The sequence below is a fragment of the Suncus etruscus genome, chromosome 5 (genome assembly GCF_024139225.1).
Source record: "Suncus etruscus isolate mSunEtr1 chromosome 5, mSunEtr1.pri.cur, whole genome shotgun sequence".
Classification (NCBI taxonomy): Eukaryota; Metazoa; Chordata; class Mammalia; order Eulipotyphla; family Soricidae; genus Suncus; species Suncus etruscus.
The window spans coordinates 92118159-92138778 of record NC_064852.1 but is presented as its reverse complement, the minus strand read 5'-3'; the positions used below and the strand labels follow the sequence as shown (position 1 = coordinate 92138778).

General features: G+C 38.6%; 1 protein-coding gene and 1 non-coding gene across 2 annotated transcripts; one reads left to right on the top strand and one right to left on the bottom strand.

Moving 5' to 3' along the window:
• The first annotated feature begins 1238 nt into the window (after positions 1–1238).
• On the top strand, positions 1239–19963 carry SCRN3 (secernin 3). Its single transcript, XM_049773452.1, has 7 exons — positions 1239–1477; positions 4687–4868; positions 5669–5868; positions 8479–8691; positions 18004–18166; positions 18703–18883; positions 19313–19963. Exons 1-7 carry the CDS (start codon positions 1319–1321, stop codon positions 19481–19483), a joined length of 1269 nt encoding a protein of 422 aa, XP_049629409.1. The 5' UTR covers positions 1239–1318; the 3' UTR covers positions 19484–19963.
• Positions 9695–9801, bottom strand: LOC126010543 (U6 spliceosomal RNA). The gene has a single exon (XR_007496567.1). It is a non-coding gene; the product is annotated as a U6 spliceosomal RNA (small nuclear RNA).
• Positions 19964–20620: the final 657 nt, after the last annotated feature.

Below are 20620 nucleotides of genomic sequence, written 5' to 3'. Positions count from 1 at the left end.
AGGAGCTATTTCTGAGCAGACAGCCAGGAATAACCCCTAAGCACCACCGGGTGTGGCCCAAAAACAAAAACAAAAAAAAAAAAAAAAAAGAAAGGAGATACAGGGGCAAACTTAGGAAAAAAGTGTCCCAGAGGTAAATGCTGACTTATATGGGCCAAAGCAATAGTACAATAGGTAGATAGTACAGTAGGTAGCAGTCAGCCTTACACACAACTGACCTGAGTTCAATCCTTGGCACTACATATGGTTTTTCAAGCACCAACAGATATGATTCCTGAGCACCACTGAATGTGACCCAAAAACAAAAAAGCAAAACAAAACAAGTTGACTTATAGAGTAGAAGGTAGTGCTTTTCATGGCCATTATCTTATTGATGTACAAGATTCATTTTGTAAGCCATTTATTGCATTTTTAAAGTGAAAGAAGGTTTTATTTAGAAATTCTGAGGAGGGCCCGGAGAGATAGCACAGCGGCATTTGCCTTGCAAGCAGCCGATCCAGGACCAAAGGTGGTTGGTTCGAATCCCGGTGTCCCATATGGTCCCCCGTGCCTGCCAGGAGCTATTTCTGAGCAGACAGCCAGGAGTAATCCCTGAGCACCGCCGGGTGTGGCCCAAAAACCAAAAAAAAAAAAAAAGAAAAAGAAAAGAAATTCTGAGGAAGTAGAGGGAGAGAGTAGAATGAAAGAGAGTAACAAAAAAATATATATATATAAAGAAAGAGAGTAACATGCTCAAGAGCCTGAGCTTCTTCAAAGGTGAAGAAAATCCCAGTACATGTTGTAGTCTGAAAATACGAAAGCATGGAAGGATACATATCAGGAGGAGAGATATAGATGATTTGTACTCTGGAACCATGCACCAAGGCTTCTCCAATGGCAGAAAGCTGCAGTGCACCTCCAAGAGTGAAAGCATGGAAGGACACCTCTCTAGAGGGAGGATATGGGCGATGACTCCAGCACCACGTGTGCCTTTCTTATTGATGCTTGTACTACTGTAGTGCATATGATGTTTAAAACTTTTTTTTTTTTCGGGCCACACCCGGCGGTGCTCAGGGGTTACTCCTGGCTGTCTGCTCAGAAATAGCTCCTGGCAGGCACGGGGGACCATATGGGACACCGGGATTTGAACCAACCACCTTTGATCCTGGATCGGCGTTTGTGCTATCTCTCTGGGCCCAATGTTTAAAACTTTAATGAATGCTATCATATAGGACAATAATTTCTTGGTAATCAAGTATACGTTTCTGATTTGTGCATACTTAAAATATTTCATTCTTTCAATTTTGAATCTTTATATGATTTTTTTTAGTTTCTAAAAATGGAACTGTGTTCTTGTGACACTTTTGTGGCACTGCCTCCAGCAACAGTTGACAACAGGATTATTTTTGGAAAAAATTCAGACAGACTTTATGATGAAGTACAAGAGGTAGTTTATTTTCCTGCAGCAGCTCATGATAACCAGAGAGAACGGCTTAAGGTAGGTGAAATATATATTTTCATAGTTACATATATGTTGATTTTGTTTTTTTGTTTTTTGAGCCACACCTGTTTGACGCTCAGGGGTCACTCCTGGCTATGCGCTCAGAAATCACTCCTGGCTTGGGGGGAACATATGGGATGCCGGGGGATCGAACCACGGTCCGTCCTACGCTAGCGCTTGCAAGGCAGACATCTTACCTCTAGCGCCACCTTCCCGGCCCCATATATGTTGATTTTTGGGCCACACATGGCAGCACTCAGGAGTTACTCCTGACTTTGTACTCAGAAATCACTCCTGGCAGGCTTGGGGCAACAATATCAGGTGCTGGGAATCAAACCCAGGTTGGCCACAATTAAGGCAAGCTCCCTACCCACTGTGCTACACTCTTAGTAATAGTAATATATTTTAAAACTTTTATCTTTTGTTATTTGGCAGAGACTACAGATGTTAAAAATTCAATGATCTGGCACTGGATAAATAGTACAGGGTAAGGTACTTGCTTTGCACATACACACATACCTGACCTGTATATGGGATATACAGGTACCGTCAGAAGTGACTCCTGAGCATAGACCCATGAGTTATCTTTGAGCACCAAGTACCCTCATTCCTCAAATGTTAAGAGTCTACAGCCAGGGAGATAGTATATTGTGCATGTCTGTAGTGGAGTGTGCCTGACCCTAGTTCTATCCCAGTACCACATGGACCCCCAGTATTGCAAGGGGTAAACCTAGAGCCCCCAAGCAATACTCTGTTATAAAGAAGAATGATTGAAACACTAAACTTAAGTATAAACAGTAACAGCAGTAGGAATAATCCATTCAGTCCAGGAATTAAAGAAGGTTCATTGGAGATTTGGTTTCAGTTGAAGTATAATAGACAAAAACTATTCTAATTGATGTAAAACAGAATAAGTGGAGTCGGTGCACTAGTACAGTGGGTAGTGCACTTGCCTGCACACCATCAACTTAGATTTGATCATTGTCATCCCATATAGTTTCCTGAGTATGCCAGGAGTGATTCTTGAGTGTTAAAGCCAGGAATAACCCCTGTGTTATTTTATATATATTTATTTATTTATTATATAACCACTGGGTGTGGCTCAAAACAAACAAACAACCCAAAAAACAAAAGAAAAGCAATTTAAGAATCTGAATTAATCGTTTAATCATCAAAAAATGATTAGACTATTGGCATTCACATAAAGAATTATAATTATATGATTAATGAAAGTTTCATTAATATTTTTATTTGAAAATCCATTTGTTCTGGAACTTAAAGGTGCCAGGAAGATAGTTCCAAGGGTGAATGCTTTGTATGTGGAATGCCGCATCAATCTTCTGACCCCTGAGCCTTACCAGTTGTGGCCCAAAATAAAAATCAAATAGTGGTCTGAAAGGGGACTTAAAGTAGGAGTTTCATATTAGGCTATACTGCTTTAACAGGATTTTTTTTTGTTTTTTTTTTTTTTTTTTGGGGGGGGGTCACACGCGGCAGCACTCAGGGGTTACAACTCCTGGCTCTATGCTCAGAAATTACTCCTGGCAGGCTTGGGGGACCATATAAGATGCCGGGATTTGAACCACCGTCCTTCTGCGTCTAAGGCAAATGCCTTACCGCTGTGCTATCTCTCCAGTCCTACTTTAACAGGATTTTAAGATTTTGTTGGTATTATTAGGTATCAGATAGCCAGTTTCTTCAGGCCATTGTTGCCTTTTATTGGGACTATTCATCTTGGATCTATTTCACTTTTTTATAGTTTATTTTTTGAGCCATACCTGGAAGTGCTCAGTGGTTATTCCTGGCTCTATGCTTATCATCCCTGGCAGTTCTGAGGGGACCATAGAGGATGCTGGGGATTGAACTTGGGTCAGCCACATGCAAGGCAATTGCCCTACCTGCTGTACTATTTCTCTGGGCCCTCCATTTTTTTTTGAGGGGGGGCCTCCATTTCTTTCTTTCTTTCTTTTTTTTTTTTTGGTTCTTGTTATTTTTGGGTCACACCTGGCAGCGCTCAGGGGTTACTCCCTGTTCTGTGCTCAGAAATTGCTCCTGGCAGGCTCAGGGAAACCATATGGAATGCCAGGATTCGAAGCACCATCCATCTGGATGCAAGGCAAATGCCCTACCGCTGTGCTATATCTCCGGTCTCACCTCCTTTTCTATTTTAATTCTTCATATTTACTTCCTGTTAGCTTCATAGTTACTTTATAACTCTTTATATTGGTCTAACTATGAACCGGTAGTTCTCTTTCTTTTCATTGTCGTGCACATACCAGATGGATCACTTCCACATTTAATATGTAAATACCCTGATGTAAGACCAATATAGGATCTCATAAGGGACTTACATAATTAATAAAAAATACATTTCTCATTGAGATTGAGAATTGCTTCATTAAGCTTCAATCCAAATATAGTTTCCTCAACAGAATGATTCCAGAGTACACAATAGAAGCAATCTCTTATTTATGCATTTATTAGACCCTCACATTCATTTTCCTTCATGACCTTTAAACTTCATTTTTGAGGTTTTAAATTACAAATTTTAGTGAATCTTTTTTTTTTGTATTTGGACCACACTCAGGGATAATCAGGGTTTACTCCTGGTTCTCCACTCAAGAATCAGATCTACTAGAGCTTGGGGGGACAATATAAGGTGCTGGGGACCAAACTCAGGTCAGCTGCATACAATACAAACACCCTGCTCACTGTACTGCCTTTCTGGACCCTACACCTTTAATTTTTTGAAATCAAGATCTGTATTTGTTTCATCTTTCTACATGACATGTCTTTTAGCAGAGTGCTTTGTTATAGGAAATGCCCAGAAAATATTTAAATGAATAAAAATACTTAAGCTTGACAAAAAATGAATAAAAGACATGACTATCTAAAAAATTTAGTGTAGGGGCTGGAAAGATAGCATGGAGGTAAGGCATTTGCCTTTCATGCAGAAGGTTATTGGTTTGAATCCCGGCATCTCATATGGTCCCCCGAGCCTGCCAGGAGCGATTTCTGAACATGGAGCCAGGAGTATTCCCCTGAGCATCACCGGGTGTGACCCAAAAACAAAAAACAAAACAAAAAATTTAGTGTAATTATACTTCATTTATCTGTCATGATGGCCATGTCCTCTGATTGATTTTTGAGATCTGGGCTGTGTAACATTTTTTTGTTTCATGGTTGGTGTTATGGCTTTCTTTCAGTGCACTTACATAGAAATTGATCAAGTTCCTGAGACATATGCTGTTATCCTTAGTCGACCGGCTTGGTTATGGGGAGCAGAAATGGGAGCCAATGAACATGGAGTTTGCATTGGGAATGAAGCTGTGTGGGGAAAAGAAGAAGTTAGTAAGGAGGAAGCACTACTTGGGATGGACCTTGTCAGGTTATTTTTCTGTTTCATAGTTTTTCTTCTACAGAGTTTGTCTAAATTTTAAATTGTTTTTAGACCACATCTAGTGCTACTTGCCTTAACCCCTGTACTGCCTTTCTGGCATCAGTTGTATTTTTTTGTCTTTGTTTCACAGATGGGATACCCACTCAAGGTCCAGAGATGAAAGCAATTTGCCAATAAATGACTAAGTTTAACATTGATCTGTTTTGACTGTGCACACTTTGTTTTCATGATTTTAAACTGATTTCAAAATAAGTTTATGAGTTAGATTTCAGCTTATGTTCATTTGAAAGCTTTTTTTTTTTTTTTTTTTTTTTTTTTTGGTTTTTGGGCCACATCTGGTGACTCTCAGGAGTTACTCCTGGTCATGTGCTCAGAAATCACTCCTGGCTTGGGGGACCAGATGTCCCGCTGGAAGATTGAACTGTGATCCATCCTAGGTCAGCCACATGCAAGCCCTACTGCTGTGCCACCACTCCAGCCCCAATTGAAAGCATTTTTACTTTTTTTCCCCCATATGTGTCCATTTTATGTCTTTTGAAATAGTTAGGGATTGTTAAATCCAATGCACGATTTTGGTCTGTGATTAGGACTGTGTAGTACTGAAGTTAAAAAGGGTAAATGTGGTGTACTGATGGTTGGGGGTAAGAGAGTTAAGGAATAATAATGAGCTTTGTAGGGGTGGAAAGCATTTTTACTTTAACTATAACCATAAATCTCATGTCCTTATAATTATTTACCCAAAGATGGGAATTTATTTAAAACTGAGAACTTTAATATTTTTATTTTAGACTTGGCCTGGAAAGAGCTGATACAGCTGAAAAAGCCCTCAAGGTCATTGTGGATTTACTAGAAAAATATGGCCAGGGTGGCAACTGTGCAGAGGGTACATTTCTGTTTAGCTATCACAACAGTTTCCTGATTGCTGATAGAAAGGAAGCATGGATTCTGGAGACTGCAGGGAAATACTGGGCAGCAGAAAAAGTACAAGGTATGGATAACTTTTCATGACTTAATTTTTGTTTGTTTTTTTAAGTTTTTTTTTTCGGGCCACACCCATTTGATGCTCAGGGGTTACTCCTGGCTAAGCGCTCAGAAATTGCCCCTGGCTTGGGGGGACCATATGGGACGCCGGGGGATCGAACCGCAGTCCTTCCTTGGCTAGCACTTGCAAGGCAGACACCTTACCTCTAGCGCCACCTTGCCGGCCCTGACTTAATTTGTTTTACAACGATAAAATATCCCTTTAATTGAAGATATTACATTTGACAGTCTTCCAGAATTGATAAACTTGTGGAGTTGTATTCAGGGAAATGCAAACATCTTGAAAGAGCATCCAAGAACAGAATGCTGTATAGAGCTTTTGAGGACCGGCATGGGAATATGAAGCAGTTTGTGTTAGGGAACAATCCCTTTAGGGAATAATCAGAAGTCAGTGGTATCTCTCTTACAACTCAAACCAGTAAGATTTCTAATTGATTTCATATTTGCATACCTACATTTAAAACAAACTGGCAAAATAGGAAGAGGATGGTCAGAACTTCTGCTGTTGCTTAGACAATAGGTTTAAGATGCAAGCTTCAGACCAAGTTGGAGTAGGGAGGGAGAAAAAAACAAACAAAAACAAAATCCATTCTAGTAAAAATATATGACCACTCTGGTCATAAAAAGATAATGTATAACTCCCATGTAACCTATCCACTGCAATCTTACATATTTAACCAAGAGAAATAAAATTTATCTTTATAGAAAAATAACCTGTACATCTATTTACAATAGTCAGAATCTGGAAACAGCCCAAATGCCCAACAACAAATGAGTGGCTAAAGAAACTGTGGTACAGCTATACTATGCAGCTGTTAGAAAAAAAATGAAGTCACAAAATTTGCTTATATATGGACGGATTTGAAGATTATTCAGTGAAATAAGTCTGAGGGAGAGTGGTAAGCACAGAATAGTCTCACTCATATGTGGGATATAAGAAAAATAAAAGACAGTATAATAATAACACCCAGAGACAATAGAGATGAGGGCTGGAATATAATAAGCTTATCACAAAGAGTGGCAAGTGCAGTTAGAGAAGTAACTACATTAATAGCTACCATGGCAATGATAGAGAAATACAATGCCTGTCTTGAAGACAGGCAGGGGATGGGGGGAGGAGGGAAATGGTGGTGGGAAGTTGTACTGGTGAAGAGTGGTATAAATTTTATGGCTGAAACCCAATTAAGAACATGTTTGAACCATGGTGCTTAAATAAATAATTAATAGAAACAAACAAAACAATCCCAAAATACCTGTACATCAATATTTTAATGGCCTTTTCCATTATAGTTTCTCAAAACAACCAGCTGTCCTTTAACTTACAAATGGCTAAACAAACTATAGTAATATTTACTATGGAATACTACTTACAAATAAAAAATAAGTGAGCTAGTAACATGTAATAATCTAAGCAAATCCTTAAGAGAATTACTCCGTGTATAAAAAAGTTATACATTGTATCATTTCATTTATATAGCACCATGAAATTAGTTATAGAAATTAAAGAGTATAGGCTAGTGGTTGTCTACTAATGGGGACTTGGAGGTGGGAGATAAGTAGACATGGCTCTAAGAGGGGAGCATAGGTGATCCTTATGGTAATATAAATATTCTGTCTTGGAGACCAGAGAGATAGCATGGAGGTGGGGAGTTTGCCTTGTGTGCAGAAGGTCGATCGTTCAAATCCCGGTATCCCATATGGTCCTCTGTGCCTGCCAGGGGTGATTTCTGAGCACAGAGCCAGGAGTAACCCCTGAGCACTGCTGGGTGTGACTCAAAAACCAAAATAAATAAATAAATAAATAGATATTCTGTCTTCGCAATACCAGTATTTTGTTTGATACTATTTTTACTTTACTATTATTATTATTATTATTATTATTATGGATGATGTTGTTGTTATTCAGTTTTGAGGCTGCACCTTGCAGTGCTTAGGGCTTACTCCTGTGGTACTATGAGTAGAGTCTGGGTTGAGTGTGTACAGAGCAAGCACTCCACTTGTTATACTATTGCTCCAGCCTCTGAGTTGTTACTTTCTACAACTTCATGTAATCCACAATTTTCTAAAAATAAAATATTTTATTTGTAAAAGTAATTTAAAAAATATGTTATATAGGAATTTATATTTACATTTTATTAATGTCTAAGACTACTTTTTTGTTTGTTTGTTTTGGACCACACTAGGTGGCGCTCAAGGGCTACTCTTTTTTTTTGTTTGTTTGTTTTTTGTTTTTCGAGCCACACCCATTTGATGCTCAGGGGTTACTCCTGGCCAAGCGCTCAGAAATTGCCCCTGGTTTGGGGGGACCATATGGGACGCCAGGGGATCAAACCGCTGTCTTTCCTTGGCTAGCGCTTGCAAGGCAGACACCTTACCTCTAGCGCCACCTCGCCAGCCCCTCAAGGGTTACTGTTGACAGGCTCAGGGCACCAAATGAAATGCTGGAGATTGAACGCGGGCCAACCACATGCAAGGCAAACGCTCTTGTCTGCTGTGCTATCGCTCTGGCCCCTGACTAAGATTACATTTTCTTTCTCCTTTTCTTCTTTGAAAACAGAAGGAGTTCGTAATATTTCAAATCAGCTCTCCATAACAACCAAGATTGATCTGGAACACCCAGACATGAGAAACTATGCCAAGCAGAGAGGTTGGTGGGATGGCAAAAAGGGATTTGATTTTGCTGCCACATACTCTTATCTCGATACAAACAAGATGCTGATTTCAGGAGGCAGATATTGTGAAGGCTACAAGCTGCTAAATAAGCACAAAGGTAATTTTATCGTTTAAATAAAATAACAGTAATTTTCTATTTTGCATAATATGGACACAACATGTTTTATAAGGAATCATTTTTAGTAAAGACATAATCTTATTAAAACTGAAAATGTGATTTCTTTTGAGATGAATGAAGTGCTAGTTAGTCATGAGAGGATAATTTTTCTTTTAAAAGACAAAATACAGATTCATAATTCTTGAACCCTTTTCCAGTTCTTACTGATAATATATTTCTTTTGTTTTGGTTTTTAAAATTTGAATTTATTTTTATTTATTTACTTATTTAGGTTTTTGAGCACATCCAGGGGTGCTCAGGGGTTATTCTTAACTTCCTCAGGAATCACTCCTGGCAGGGGTTGGGGGACATAATGGGACACTGGGGATCAAACCTGGGTTGACTGTGTACAAGGCAAGCATCCTATGTGTTGTAATTTTGCTTTTGCCCCTCTTTTTATATTTTATACTTTATTTAAACACTGTGGTTTACAAGGTTGTTTATGATACAGTTGTTTTGGGGGCCAGAGAGATGGCATGGAGGTAGGGCATTTGCCTTGCATGCAGGACAGTGGTTCAAATCCTGGCATCCCATATGGTCCCCCAAGCCTGCCAGGAACAATTTCTGAGCATAGAGCCAGGATTAACCCTGAGCACCACTGGGTGTGACCCAAAAATAAGTAAATAAAAATAATAGAGTCATTTTGGATATTCAATGTTCCAACACCAATCCCACCTCCAGTGTGACGTTTCCTCTCCAATTATCATATTTCTCATCCACTTTCAAGACTGCTCCCATAGAAGGCAACAAGATAATTTGTTTTATATTGCTTGTTATAATTAATTAGATGACTAATGGAATTATTGAAAAATATTCCAGGAAAAGAAAAATTTTGAAAACTGTCGTATTTTACAAGGGGGTCTTGAAGTCATTGTGTGAGGGTTTACTAAGTTTTTTTTGTTTTGTTTTGTTTTTTAAATATGGAACGCTTCAAAAAATAAAAAAAAATATGGAACGCTTCACGAATTTGCATGTCATCCTTGCGCAGGGGCCACGCTAATCTTCTCTGTAGCGTTCCAATTTTAGTATATGTGCTGCTGAAGCGAGCACTAGTTTTGTTGCTATTAAACCTTCTGTGTTTTTGTTGTTTATTGTGCTCAGTTGGATTCTATGCTTCCTTACTGTCTAATTCAGTGTGTTCTTGCTGGGCTGTCATTATTGTGGAATTTGGAAGGGTTGGGCAGCCATGCCTGTGTTGTGCCCCAAGAACTCCAGGAACTTTAGAACAGAGCCAATGAGTTTACATGGTAGCAGCTGTGGGATTTGGGTGTCCTTACTGATATATTTTTTTTTTTTTTTGGATTTTGGGCCACACCCAGCAGTGCTCAGGGGTTACTCCTGGCTGTCTGCTCAGAAATAGCTCGTGGCAGGCACGGGGGACCATATGGGACACCGGGATTCGAACCAACCACCTTTGGTCCTGGATCAGCTGTTTGCAAGGCAAACGCCGCTGTGCTATCTCTCCGGGCCCTGATATTCTTAAAACCAAGGTAGGATTACATCTCAGAGTTCACTGAAACATGGAGACAAACTTCTTTGACTATTGCTGCTACTTTTATTTATCTTTTACTTTGTTTCAAAGAAGACACACCAAGAAGATATAAATTTCCCCTTTATATTACAAATCTCCAGAAATACTGAATTAAATATTTCAACAAAATAGATAAATATGAAAAGACATATATAGCTAGGTTCAGACACAGAAGAGAAATGAACCAAGGAGACTGTGACACTTTCCTCCCTTATGGTTGTGTCATAGGGCATGGGTTGAACCACTCACATCAGGCCAAAGGTTGGCATCTAGGTGAAAGACTGTGGAGTAAGAACTGGATTCGTTTTGTGACTGAAACCCAACTATAGTCATGTTTGTAATCATGGTGCTTAATTAAAGGTGCTTAATTAAATTAAAATTTTATATATATATATATATATATATATATATATATATAAATATAAACTGGATTCCTCAGTGAGATTTGTTTTTTTAAAAAAATGATAGTGTGGGCCTGGAGAGATAGCACAGTGGCATTTGCCTTGCAAGCAGCTGATCCAGGACCAAAGGTGGTTGGTTCGAATCCCGGTGTCCCATTATGGTCCCCCGTGCTTGCCAGGAGCTCTTTCTGAGCAGACAGCCAGGAGTAACCCTTGAGCACTGCCGGGTAAGGCCCAAAACCCAAAAAAAAAAAAAAAAAAAGTGATAGTGTTAGGGGGTCAAGTGGTCTCAGGAATATAGAGTGAAATTAAAAAAAGAGGTCAGATTTAAATACCCAATCCGAAGTCAATGACAACAGAATCAAGAGACACAAACTAAATAAAGCTAAACACAAAATGGACCTGTTACACTACTAGTCCAGGGAGCTAGGGGTGGAGGTTTGGGATGCCTGCAAGGAATTATGGTGGAGAGAAGTCAACACTGGAGGTGGGAATGACCTTAATTCACTGTCACTAAACACCTGAAATACAACTGTGAAAGACTTGTAATTCACAATGGCCTCAATAAAGAAATTTAGAAAAAGATAGTCTTCTCCCTTTCTAGAGTCCTAGTTTAGAAAAAGATAGTCTTCTCCCTTTCTAGAGTCCTAACCTGGACTTGAGTTTTCTTTCTCAAGCTGTAGGTCAGTATATAACACTGAGTGATGAATTCTGAACTACAGGTATTTTCTAGATGTAGATGAGGTTACCTGTGCTGTATTGAGACACAAATGCACTTTTTTTTTTTTTTTTTTTTGGTCACACCCGGCGATGCTCAGGGCTTACTCCTGGCTCTGTGCTCAGAAATTGCCCCTGGCAGGCTCTGGGGACCATATGGGATATCAGGATTCGAACTACTGTTAGTTCTGGATTGGCCATGTTCAAGGCAAACGCCTTACCGCTGTGCTATCTCTCCAGCCCCACAAATGCAACTTTTTTTTTTTTTTTGGTTCACACCCGGTGACGCTCAGGGTTTACTCCTGGCTATGCGCTCAGAAGTCGCTCCTGACTTGGGGGACCATATGGGACGCGGGGGGATCAAATTGCGGTCAGTTCTAGGCTAGCGCTGGCAAAGCAGACGACATCTTAATTATCTCTAGCGCCACTGCGCTGACCCCACAAATGCAACTTTTAAACCAGTAAGCAACACAGCATCATAGCATACTCTGCCTCTACCAGGGGTCTCAAACTCGCGGCCTGCAGGCCGTTTGCGGCCCTCCGTACAACATTTTGTGGCCCTGCCCTAGAGGAATCCTTTTTTGTTTTATTTTGTTTTAGTTGTTTGGTTCATACCCCCCAATGTTCAAGGCTTACTACTGACTTTGCAGTCAAGGATCACCCCAACTTTGCCTCCTGCGGCCCCCAGGTAAATTGAGTTTGAGACCCCTGCTAGTACACCAACATGTGAATCTTTGATATGACAAAAATTCAGATTTTATTCAAGTTTCCCAGCCAAATGGGAAATCTTCTCTAATCAATTTCCATAAATGCCACTGAAAATATTTACATTAGATGGTTATTCAGATAAAAGAATGTGCAGTCACAGTTGCATAAAGATATTTTGGTCTGGGCCCGGAGAGATAGCACAGTGGCGTTTGCCTTGCAAGCAGCCGATCCAGGACCAAAGGTGGTTGGTTCAAATCCCGGTGTCCCATATGGTCCCCCGTGCCTGCCAGGAGCTATTTCTGAGCAGACAGCCAGGAATAACCCCTGAGCACCGCCGGGTGTGACCCAAAAAAAAAAAAAAAAAAGATATTTTGGTCTGTGATAGATTTGATGCAATTGACTGTCCCCACATACTGTCCCTTACAACTTAGGTATGTGGTAGTTATCTCCATCTGGGCCTTTGTAGTTCCATTCTGATCACACAATGATGACATCATCTCATGATGCATTTCTCAGGATGTTTCCCCCTCACTTGGTGTATGATTACTTATTTACTTAGGTTTTTGGGCCATACCTGGCTCTGCACTCAGAAATTGCTCCTGGCAGGCTCAGGGGACCCTAATGGGGTGCTGTTGCTCTCGCCCCTAATGTTCTAACTATCTTATATTTAGTTTCCAGAATAATTAAAATTTTTTCTATAGTTTATTTTTTTTTGTTTGTTTTTGTTTTCTTCATCAGCAGTAGTGCTCGGGCTACTCCTTGTACTGTGCGCAGGCATCACTCTCTAAGTCCACATTTTTATTATTTTTAAAATTTAAACTATGTATATATTAAATTGTGTAAGTATGTAAAAAGTGCTGATGTTATTTTAAGAGGGTTTTTTTTTTTTTTTTTTTTGGGTCACATCTGTCAGCGTTCAAGGGTTACTCCTGGCTCTATGCTCAGAAATCACTCCTGGCAGGCTCAGGGGACCATATGGGACACCGGGATTTGAACCACCGACCTTCTGCATGCAAGGCAAATGCCTTACCTCCATGCTATCTCTCCGGCCCCTATTTTAAGAGTTTTAATTTTAGGTTTATATTTCTTATAGGATATAGCCAGGAGTAGCAGTTGCCTCACTATTCTCATTTATTAGAGCATCTCATGAGCCAGAGACTTTGCCACCTGATTATTATTGTTTTTAAATAACATGTAAAGTATCTATTATTTTACAAACAAGAAAACTTTGTTTCTTTGCTTTTGTTCTCTTCATTTATGTCTTCATGGACTTGTATTTATCCTTAACTTTCTCTTAGCACCTTGTTTAGTGATTTATACTAATATATGTATGTGCTCAAATTTTGTTGAAAGAATCCTTTTGCTAACAAAGGATTTTATGAGTGAATTTCAGTCAAATAACAATTTGTTGATAGTTTAACTGAGATCACTATTTGTTCATTCCCACCTAATACCAGTACACTTAAAATTAGGGGCATAAAACTAGCAAATTTTTGTTTGTTTTTGGGTCACACCCAGCAGTGCTCAGGCGTTACTCCTGGCTCTAGGCTCAGAAATCGCTCTTGGCAGGCTTAGGGGACCATATGGGATGCCAGGATTCGAACCACCGTCCTTCTGCATGCAAGGCAAATGCTATCTCTCCAGCCCCAGCAAATATTCTTGCAAAAGAAAAACAACTACTTGGGGCCAGAGAGATAGGATGGAAGTAAGGCATTACTCCTTGCATGCAGAAAGACAGTGATTTGAATCGCGGCACCCCATATGGTCCCCCGAGCCTGCCAGGAGCTATTTCTGAGCATAGAGCCAGGAGTAACCCCTGAGCGCTGCTGGGTGTGACCCAAAAAACAAAAACTAAATAAAAAAAAAACTACTTATAATGAAAGTGGAGAGGAAAATGAAAATGGAAATTTATGGAAATTGGTCAAAATGAGGAAAAATAATTATAAATTAGCCACTGTATAATTGTTATACTTACCTATAAATAACTGAATCAGAGATTTGAAATGTACAGTTGAGTATAGTTATAGATGCATCTAACATCAAACCTTTCTCCCAAAACGTAAAGTACAGTTCTTCTAGTTTTCTGTGCTTTGCCAAAAGAATAAATGTCTTTTTGATACTTTCATAGGAAATTGCCTACTAGTACATTATGGTTAATTTTTCCTGTTATTTTTCTAGATGAAAGAGCCTGCCTCTTTTCTCTCCACCATTCCCTATCTGATAACTATTAACTGTGATGCATGTGTATCCAAATTGTATCTATATTCACTCATGTATTTTAAATAACTAGTTTAAATTGCTATGAAATTGCACCCTATGTTTTGCATTCATTTTAGTGAACCCTGCCACTGCAGTCTCAGTACTTATTCAATGCTTGCTAGTGGATTACTTATAGCCATCCTCCTCAAGTGATCATGTAAATCCTACTTTCATTTTTGAGAATTGTAGGTTTTGAATATAGAAAACATTTTCATGATACCTTATTATTGCAGTGTTATGGTTCGACACTGTTTTCATTAAAACTTGCCATTTATAGGAACTCAGATTTGAATCATTTTAAAATCTCACTAGGTGTTGAAGCTATATGCCTGATAGCCTGATATGGGCTGTAGGCATTTGCTTTATTATTTAGTTTTCATGTTAAGTGTTAATTTTAGGTGTATTACTTTTATTGCATTTTTAAAAATTAAGAGGAAAATATTGCTCCTGTAAAAATTATATATTGATTATTTTCTCTTTTGTTGGGGTGGAGTTTTGGACTCAGGAATCACTCCTGGCTATGCTTGGGACTGTATGTAATGCTGAGGTTGGCCACATGCAAAAAAAGTGCCTATACGCTGTATACTAACTCTCTAGGTTATTTCTCTTTAAGTTAAAACTATGGGTATACTGTAAAGAAACTGAAATTTTGGAGTTAAAACAGCTGAGGGGTCAGAGAAATAGTATGGAGGTAGGGCATTTGCCTTGCATGCAGAAGGACGGTGGTTTGTATCCCGTCATCCCTTATGGTCCCCCGAGCCTGCCAGGAGCGATTTCTGAGCGTAGAACCAAGAGTAACCCCTGAGCTGCTGGGTGTAATCCCCCCTAAAAAAAAACAAAACAAAAAACACACACAAAAAAAAAAACCCAGCCGATATCTTGCATTAGAGATGAACATTAGATTGCTTTATATAGCAATTAATTTTATTTTAACTTGAAATGCACCAAAACATCACTTGGGTACAGTGTTGTTATAAGCTTTATTTTTTCAAATACAATTACTTATTTTTTGTTTTATGTGCTAGGGAATGTCTTTAATATGCTATTCATATGACAAAGGCCAGTAAAGATATACAGAGCAGACAATTTGATTTCTCCCAGACAGCCCATGATTTCTACCAGACAGCTATTTGGAAATGAAAATAGAGGGTTCATCGATACTAATTTTAGATTATGTGCTCCCCCTAAAAGAAAGGGCTTACTCCTGGCTGTTTGCTCAGGGATTACTCCTGGTGAGGCCTGGGAGACAATATGTAGTCTCAGGATTGAACCCTGGTCAGCTGTGTTCAAGGCAAACATTCCCTCCCCACAGTACTATCTCTCTGGATCCTACATTAATCTTTAAAAATTAAAGTTTGCATCTCTGGATTAAATAGCTACATTATGGTATATACTTTTTACATATTGCTAGATTTATTTGCTAGTTTTTTTAATCTGTATTTATAAGATATGTCCCAGAATTACATACATTTCTTGCTGTGGTGCTTTTAAATTTAGCTCTGGTGTTCACCAGGGTCACACATCTTCATTTCACACTTTGTATATTTTATAGAAATGCCTTGTAACATGGATTAGTTTAAGTTATTATAAATCTCATTCCATTTTCATCTTAGTAGTCTTGGTATACATTTCATTACATATTACATACTTATATTACATATAACCATCAAACATTACATATTTGTAATAAAGAATATAATTCTTATTTGAAGGATACCAATCTGATATTTTTTAAATTAAATCACCATAAGAGAGTTAAAAAGTTGTGGAGGTTGGATTTTAGTCATAAAGTGTTCCAACACCCATCCCTTCACCAGTGTACATTTCACATTTTTTTTTTTTTGATTTTTGGGCCACACCCGGTAATGCTCAGGGGTTACTCCTGGCTATGTGCTCAGAAGTTGCTCCTGGCTTGGGGGACCATATGGGACACCGGGGGATCGAACCGCGGTCCGTCCAAGGCTAGCACAGGCAAGGCAGGCACCTTACCTTTAGCGCCACCGCCCGGCCCCACATTTCACATTTTTAATGTCCCCAGTTTCTCTTTTGCCTCCCCCAGCAGCCTGCCTCTATGGCAGATACTTCTCTTTCTTTCTCTCTCTTCCTCTTTTCCCTTTAGAAATTATGGTTTGCAATACCATGGTTTGCAATAAGGGTATCACTTTACTTCCTTTATTGTATATCACTTAACTTCCTTTCAGCATCTAGTTCGTGTCCAGAGTAATCATTTCTAATCATCATTGTCATAGTGGACCCTTCTCTGCTCAAATCACACTTCCCCCAATCTTTGTGGCAAGCTTCCTCCCATGAACTAGTCCTCTTGGCTCTCATCTCTTTAGGTATTATTATTACCATACTATTTTCTTTTTTTTTTTTTTTTTGGTTTTTTTTTTGGTTTTTGGGCCACACCCATTTGACTCTCAGGGGTTACTCCTGGCTATGCGCTCAGAAGTCGCTCCTGGCTTGGGGGACCATATGGGACGCCGGGGGATCGAACCGCGGTCCATCCTAGGCTAGCGCAGGCAAGCAGGCACCTTACCTCCAGCGCCACTGCCCGGCCCCTTTTTTGTTTGTTTTTTTTTTGTACCATACTATTTTCTTTTAATTTTTATTTTTTTATATCCCACCAATGAGTGATCATTCTATGTCTGTCTCTCTCTCTTTGACTCATGCTCAGCATATTACTCTCCATATCCATCCATATATAAGCAAAAATCATGATTTAATTTTTCCTAACAGGTGCCTAGTATTTAATTATGTGCCTAGTTTTTCATTCTGTACCGCCATTTCTACCTGCTAGTTTGTTGTGCCCCTCTTATACATGTTCTTGTCATTCCCAATACACTGGGATCTCTTTCGAGGTGGGAATCTTGTGTTTCTCAGTTTTACATTCACTTGAACCTAACAAGACAATAGACTAAAACCTGAGGGTAAAATCTCATCTTTTCTCAGACATTTGGGTTGTTTCCAGATCTTGGATACTGTGAATAATGCTGCAATGAACATAGGAGTGCATTGCTGGGTTGTATGGAAGCTCAATTTTTAGTTTTTTGAGCACTGTCCTTTTTTCCCCCCAAAAGACTGGACCTGGTCATTCTTATCAATAGTAAATGAAAATCCCTTTCTCCTTGCATCCATATTATTCCCGGTTCTTGTTCTTTTTGATATTCTCTGTAGTGTGAGATGATACCTCATTGTGTTTGTTTGCTTGTTTTGTTTTGGTTTTTGGTTCACATCCGGTGACACTCAGGGGCTACTCCTGGCTATGCGCTCAGAAATTACTCCTGGTTTGGGGGACCATATAGAATACCAGGGGATCGAACTGCAGTCTGTCCTAGGTTAGCACGTGCAAGGCAAACGCTCTACTGCTTGCGCCACCGCTCTGGACCCATATACCTCATTGTTTTAATTTGCGTCTTCCTGATTAATGATGTAGAACCCTTTATCATGTGCCTTTTTGGCTATTTGTATTTCTTCTTTGAGGAAGTTTTTGTTTACCTCTTCTCCCCATTTTTTGATGGGGTTGAATTTTGTTGTTGTTGTTGTTAAGTGCTACCAGTTTTTATATACCTTGGATATTAACCCATTGTCAGATGGGTGCTGCCAGCCTTATGGTTTTACAATTATTTTCCTTAGGAAACATAACTTTTGAAACAATGATGGAAATTCTCCGAGATAAACCCAGTGGTATTAATATGGAGGGAGAATTCCAGACAACTGCAAGCATGGTTTCTATTTTACCTCAAGACTCCACACTTCCTTGTGTTCACTTCTTCACAGGCACTCCTGATCCAGAAAGGTAAAGTCACAGAATCTTCTAAAGGTCTGATGGAGGGTTGATTAATTAATTTGTTGGCTTTTGTAAGACATTATTTTAGTTTATTTATGGTTTTTTTGGGCAAATCTGATAGTGCTCAGGGGTTACTCCTGGCTCTGTACTCAGGAATTATTCCTGACAGGCTTAGGGGATCATATGGGGGTACTAGGGATTGAATCCAGGGCCAGTTACCTGCAAGGTAAGCTTCCTACCTGCTATTCTCTCTCTCTGGCCTGATGAGGCTAAATTTTTATTTCACTGGTGTGACAATAGTTTTCAGATAGATTTTACCTTCAGGTTTTAGTTTGTTGTCATGTTAGGTTCAAGCGAATGTAAAGCTAAGGAACACAAGATCCCCACCTCGGAAGAGGTTCCAGTGTATTGGGGATGACAAGAACAGGTATGAGGGGCACAACAAACTGGCAGGTAGAAAATGAATAGATAAATCAAGGGGAAACTTTAGAAGACAGGATAATCTTTATCTCCCCATGTGCTAACTTAAAGATTTTTCCTTTTAGGTCTATTTTTAAACCTTTCATATTTGTGCCAAATATTTCACAACTCTTGGACACTAGTTCACCAACATTTGAACTTGAAGATCCAGCTAAAAAGAAGTCAGATTTTAAGGTTAAGCCTGACAGAAGACACCCACTCTACCAACAACATCAACAGATATTGGAAATAATAGATAATAATAAGGTATGATTATATGCTCTCCTTTATTATTAAGCATTAAGATGTGATTAAAGTGTCACACATTGAATTTAGAAATTTCATCTTTCTTTTATAAAATAGATATACATATGTTTTAGATGCTTAGACTATAGTATAAATGGATTTTTTTGGATTAAGAATATTGTTTAAGTATTTTTTTTTTATTTTTGGATCGCACCTGGTGGTGCTCAGGGGTTGGATTCTATTTGCTAGTAGATGTATTGAAATTTAATACATTAAATCAATCTAGAATTGATTTTTTTCCTAAAGAATTTCATTTTTTCTATAAAGTTTAGGAGGAGGGGAACCAAATGCAAAGTAGGAACCAGAATAAATAAAACCTTGTCTCTGTAATTGGCTTGACATTTGGTTTAGACTTATGTGTATGAGTGTATTTATTTTTCAATTGTTTAGGAGAAAGCCCAAACAGTGCTGGACAATATGAAGAAAATGGAGAAAGAACTATTCCAAGATGTGGAATCAATTCTTCAAAACAAGCATCTTGATGTAAATAAAACTGAGAATCTTTTTTCTCAGAGTACAAAAGACGAAATTAGAATTTATAGATCAAATATCGATTCTTAGCAGTTTAATGTATATGGTCAGTAATTTCCCTCAAAGTCAGACTGTTCTTTGCTTAATGACAAACACTTCTTGAAAGATCCAATTATTCTTTAAGAGCATCTAGCCATATTTTAACTATTAAAAAAATCTTTATATAGTCTTGCTGAAATAATCAGGAGAGAAAATAACATTGGAATTAGATATATATATATTTTAGGTATTACTTACTTTAGGCAACAGACTTGTGCTATTTAGATATATATCTTGTTAAAATAGTCACATAATTCTTAGTACTGCATAAAGTATAAAATATAAAAGTAATATATGCAATTATGTTTATTCTAATTACATAGTATCTTAAAATAATTTTGTTATAATAAGCAGATTTCCTAAGTAATAGAAAATATTGTCTCAACTGAGTTTTTGGTGTTCTGAATAAATATTAATAAGCTATATCAAAGTGTTCTACACTTATGAAATTATTATAGTTTATCAATTCTGTGAATGCACTTTTATTGAACTTAGACATGATTTTTATCAGACTTGGCTGGGCATTGAGCCTGTTTGAATTGTCTGTTTGCCTCTCTATCTAGTATGAGGGAATTGAGAATATGTAGTTTATTGATGAATGTAGGAAAAATATAAAAAAAAGTTTTAGGTTTAGAGAAAAACTGAAGAGAATTACCAGAATTCCTATATACCTCCTGTTCCTGTCCCCTCCCTTCCAAGTCTTCCCTCTATAGTTCTACTTTTGACTTTTGTCATAACTGAGGAACCTATATTGACACATTATTATAGAACATATTCTTCTCTAAGGTTCATCCTGTTCTTGAAAACTCTATGAGCTAGACAAAGGGATAGTGATATGTATTTCACAATTATTCTAATATACATGGCAGTTGACGTGCTTTAAAAATCTCCCATGCCCTCTCTACTCATCCTTTTTTATTTATTGACTTACTAATGTGGGGCTATTCCCAGCCAGTACTGGGAAACAAATTGGGTTTCACATGCAAAAGATGTTCTCCACGCCTTAAGCTATCTCTTCAGTCTGCTTCTTCTTTCTTTTTGGGGGGAGGGCACACCTGATTGTGTGCTGTGCTCTGAGTTCAGGGATCACTCCTGACTTGGTAGACCTTGGAGGACCATATGGTGTGG

Coding starts and splice junctions, on each gene's coding strand:
- SCRN3 (XM_049773452.1), top strand. CDS start 1,319: ATGGAACTGTGTTCTTGTGACACTTTTGTGGCACTGCCTCCAGCAACA. Junction 4,869..5,668: donor CTTGGGATGGACCTTGTCAG/GTTATTTTTCTG, acceptor TTTTTATTTTAG/ACTTGGCCTGGAAAGAGCTG. Junction 18,167..18,702: donor GGCACTCCTGATCCAGAAAG/GTAAAGTCACAG, acceptor TTTTCCTTTTAG/GTCTATTTTTAAACCTTTCA.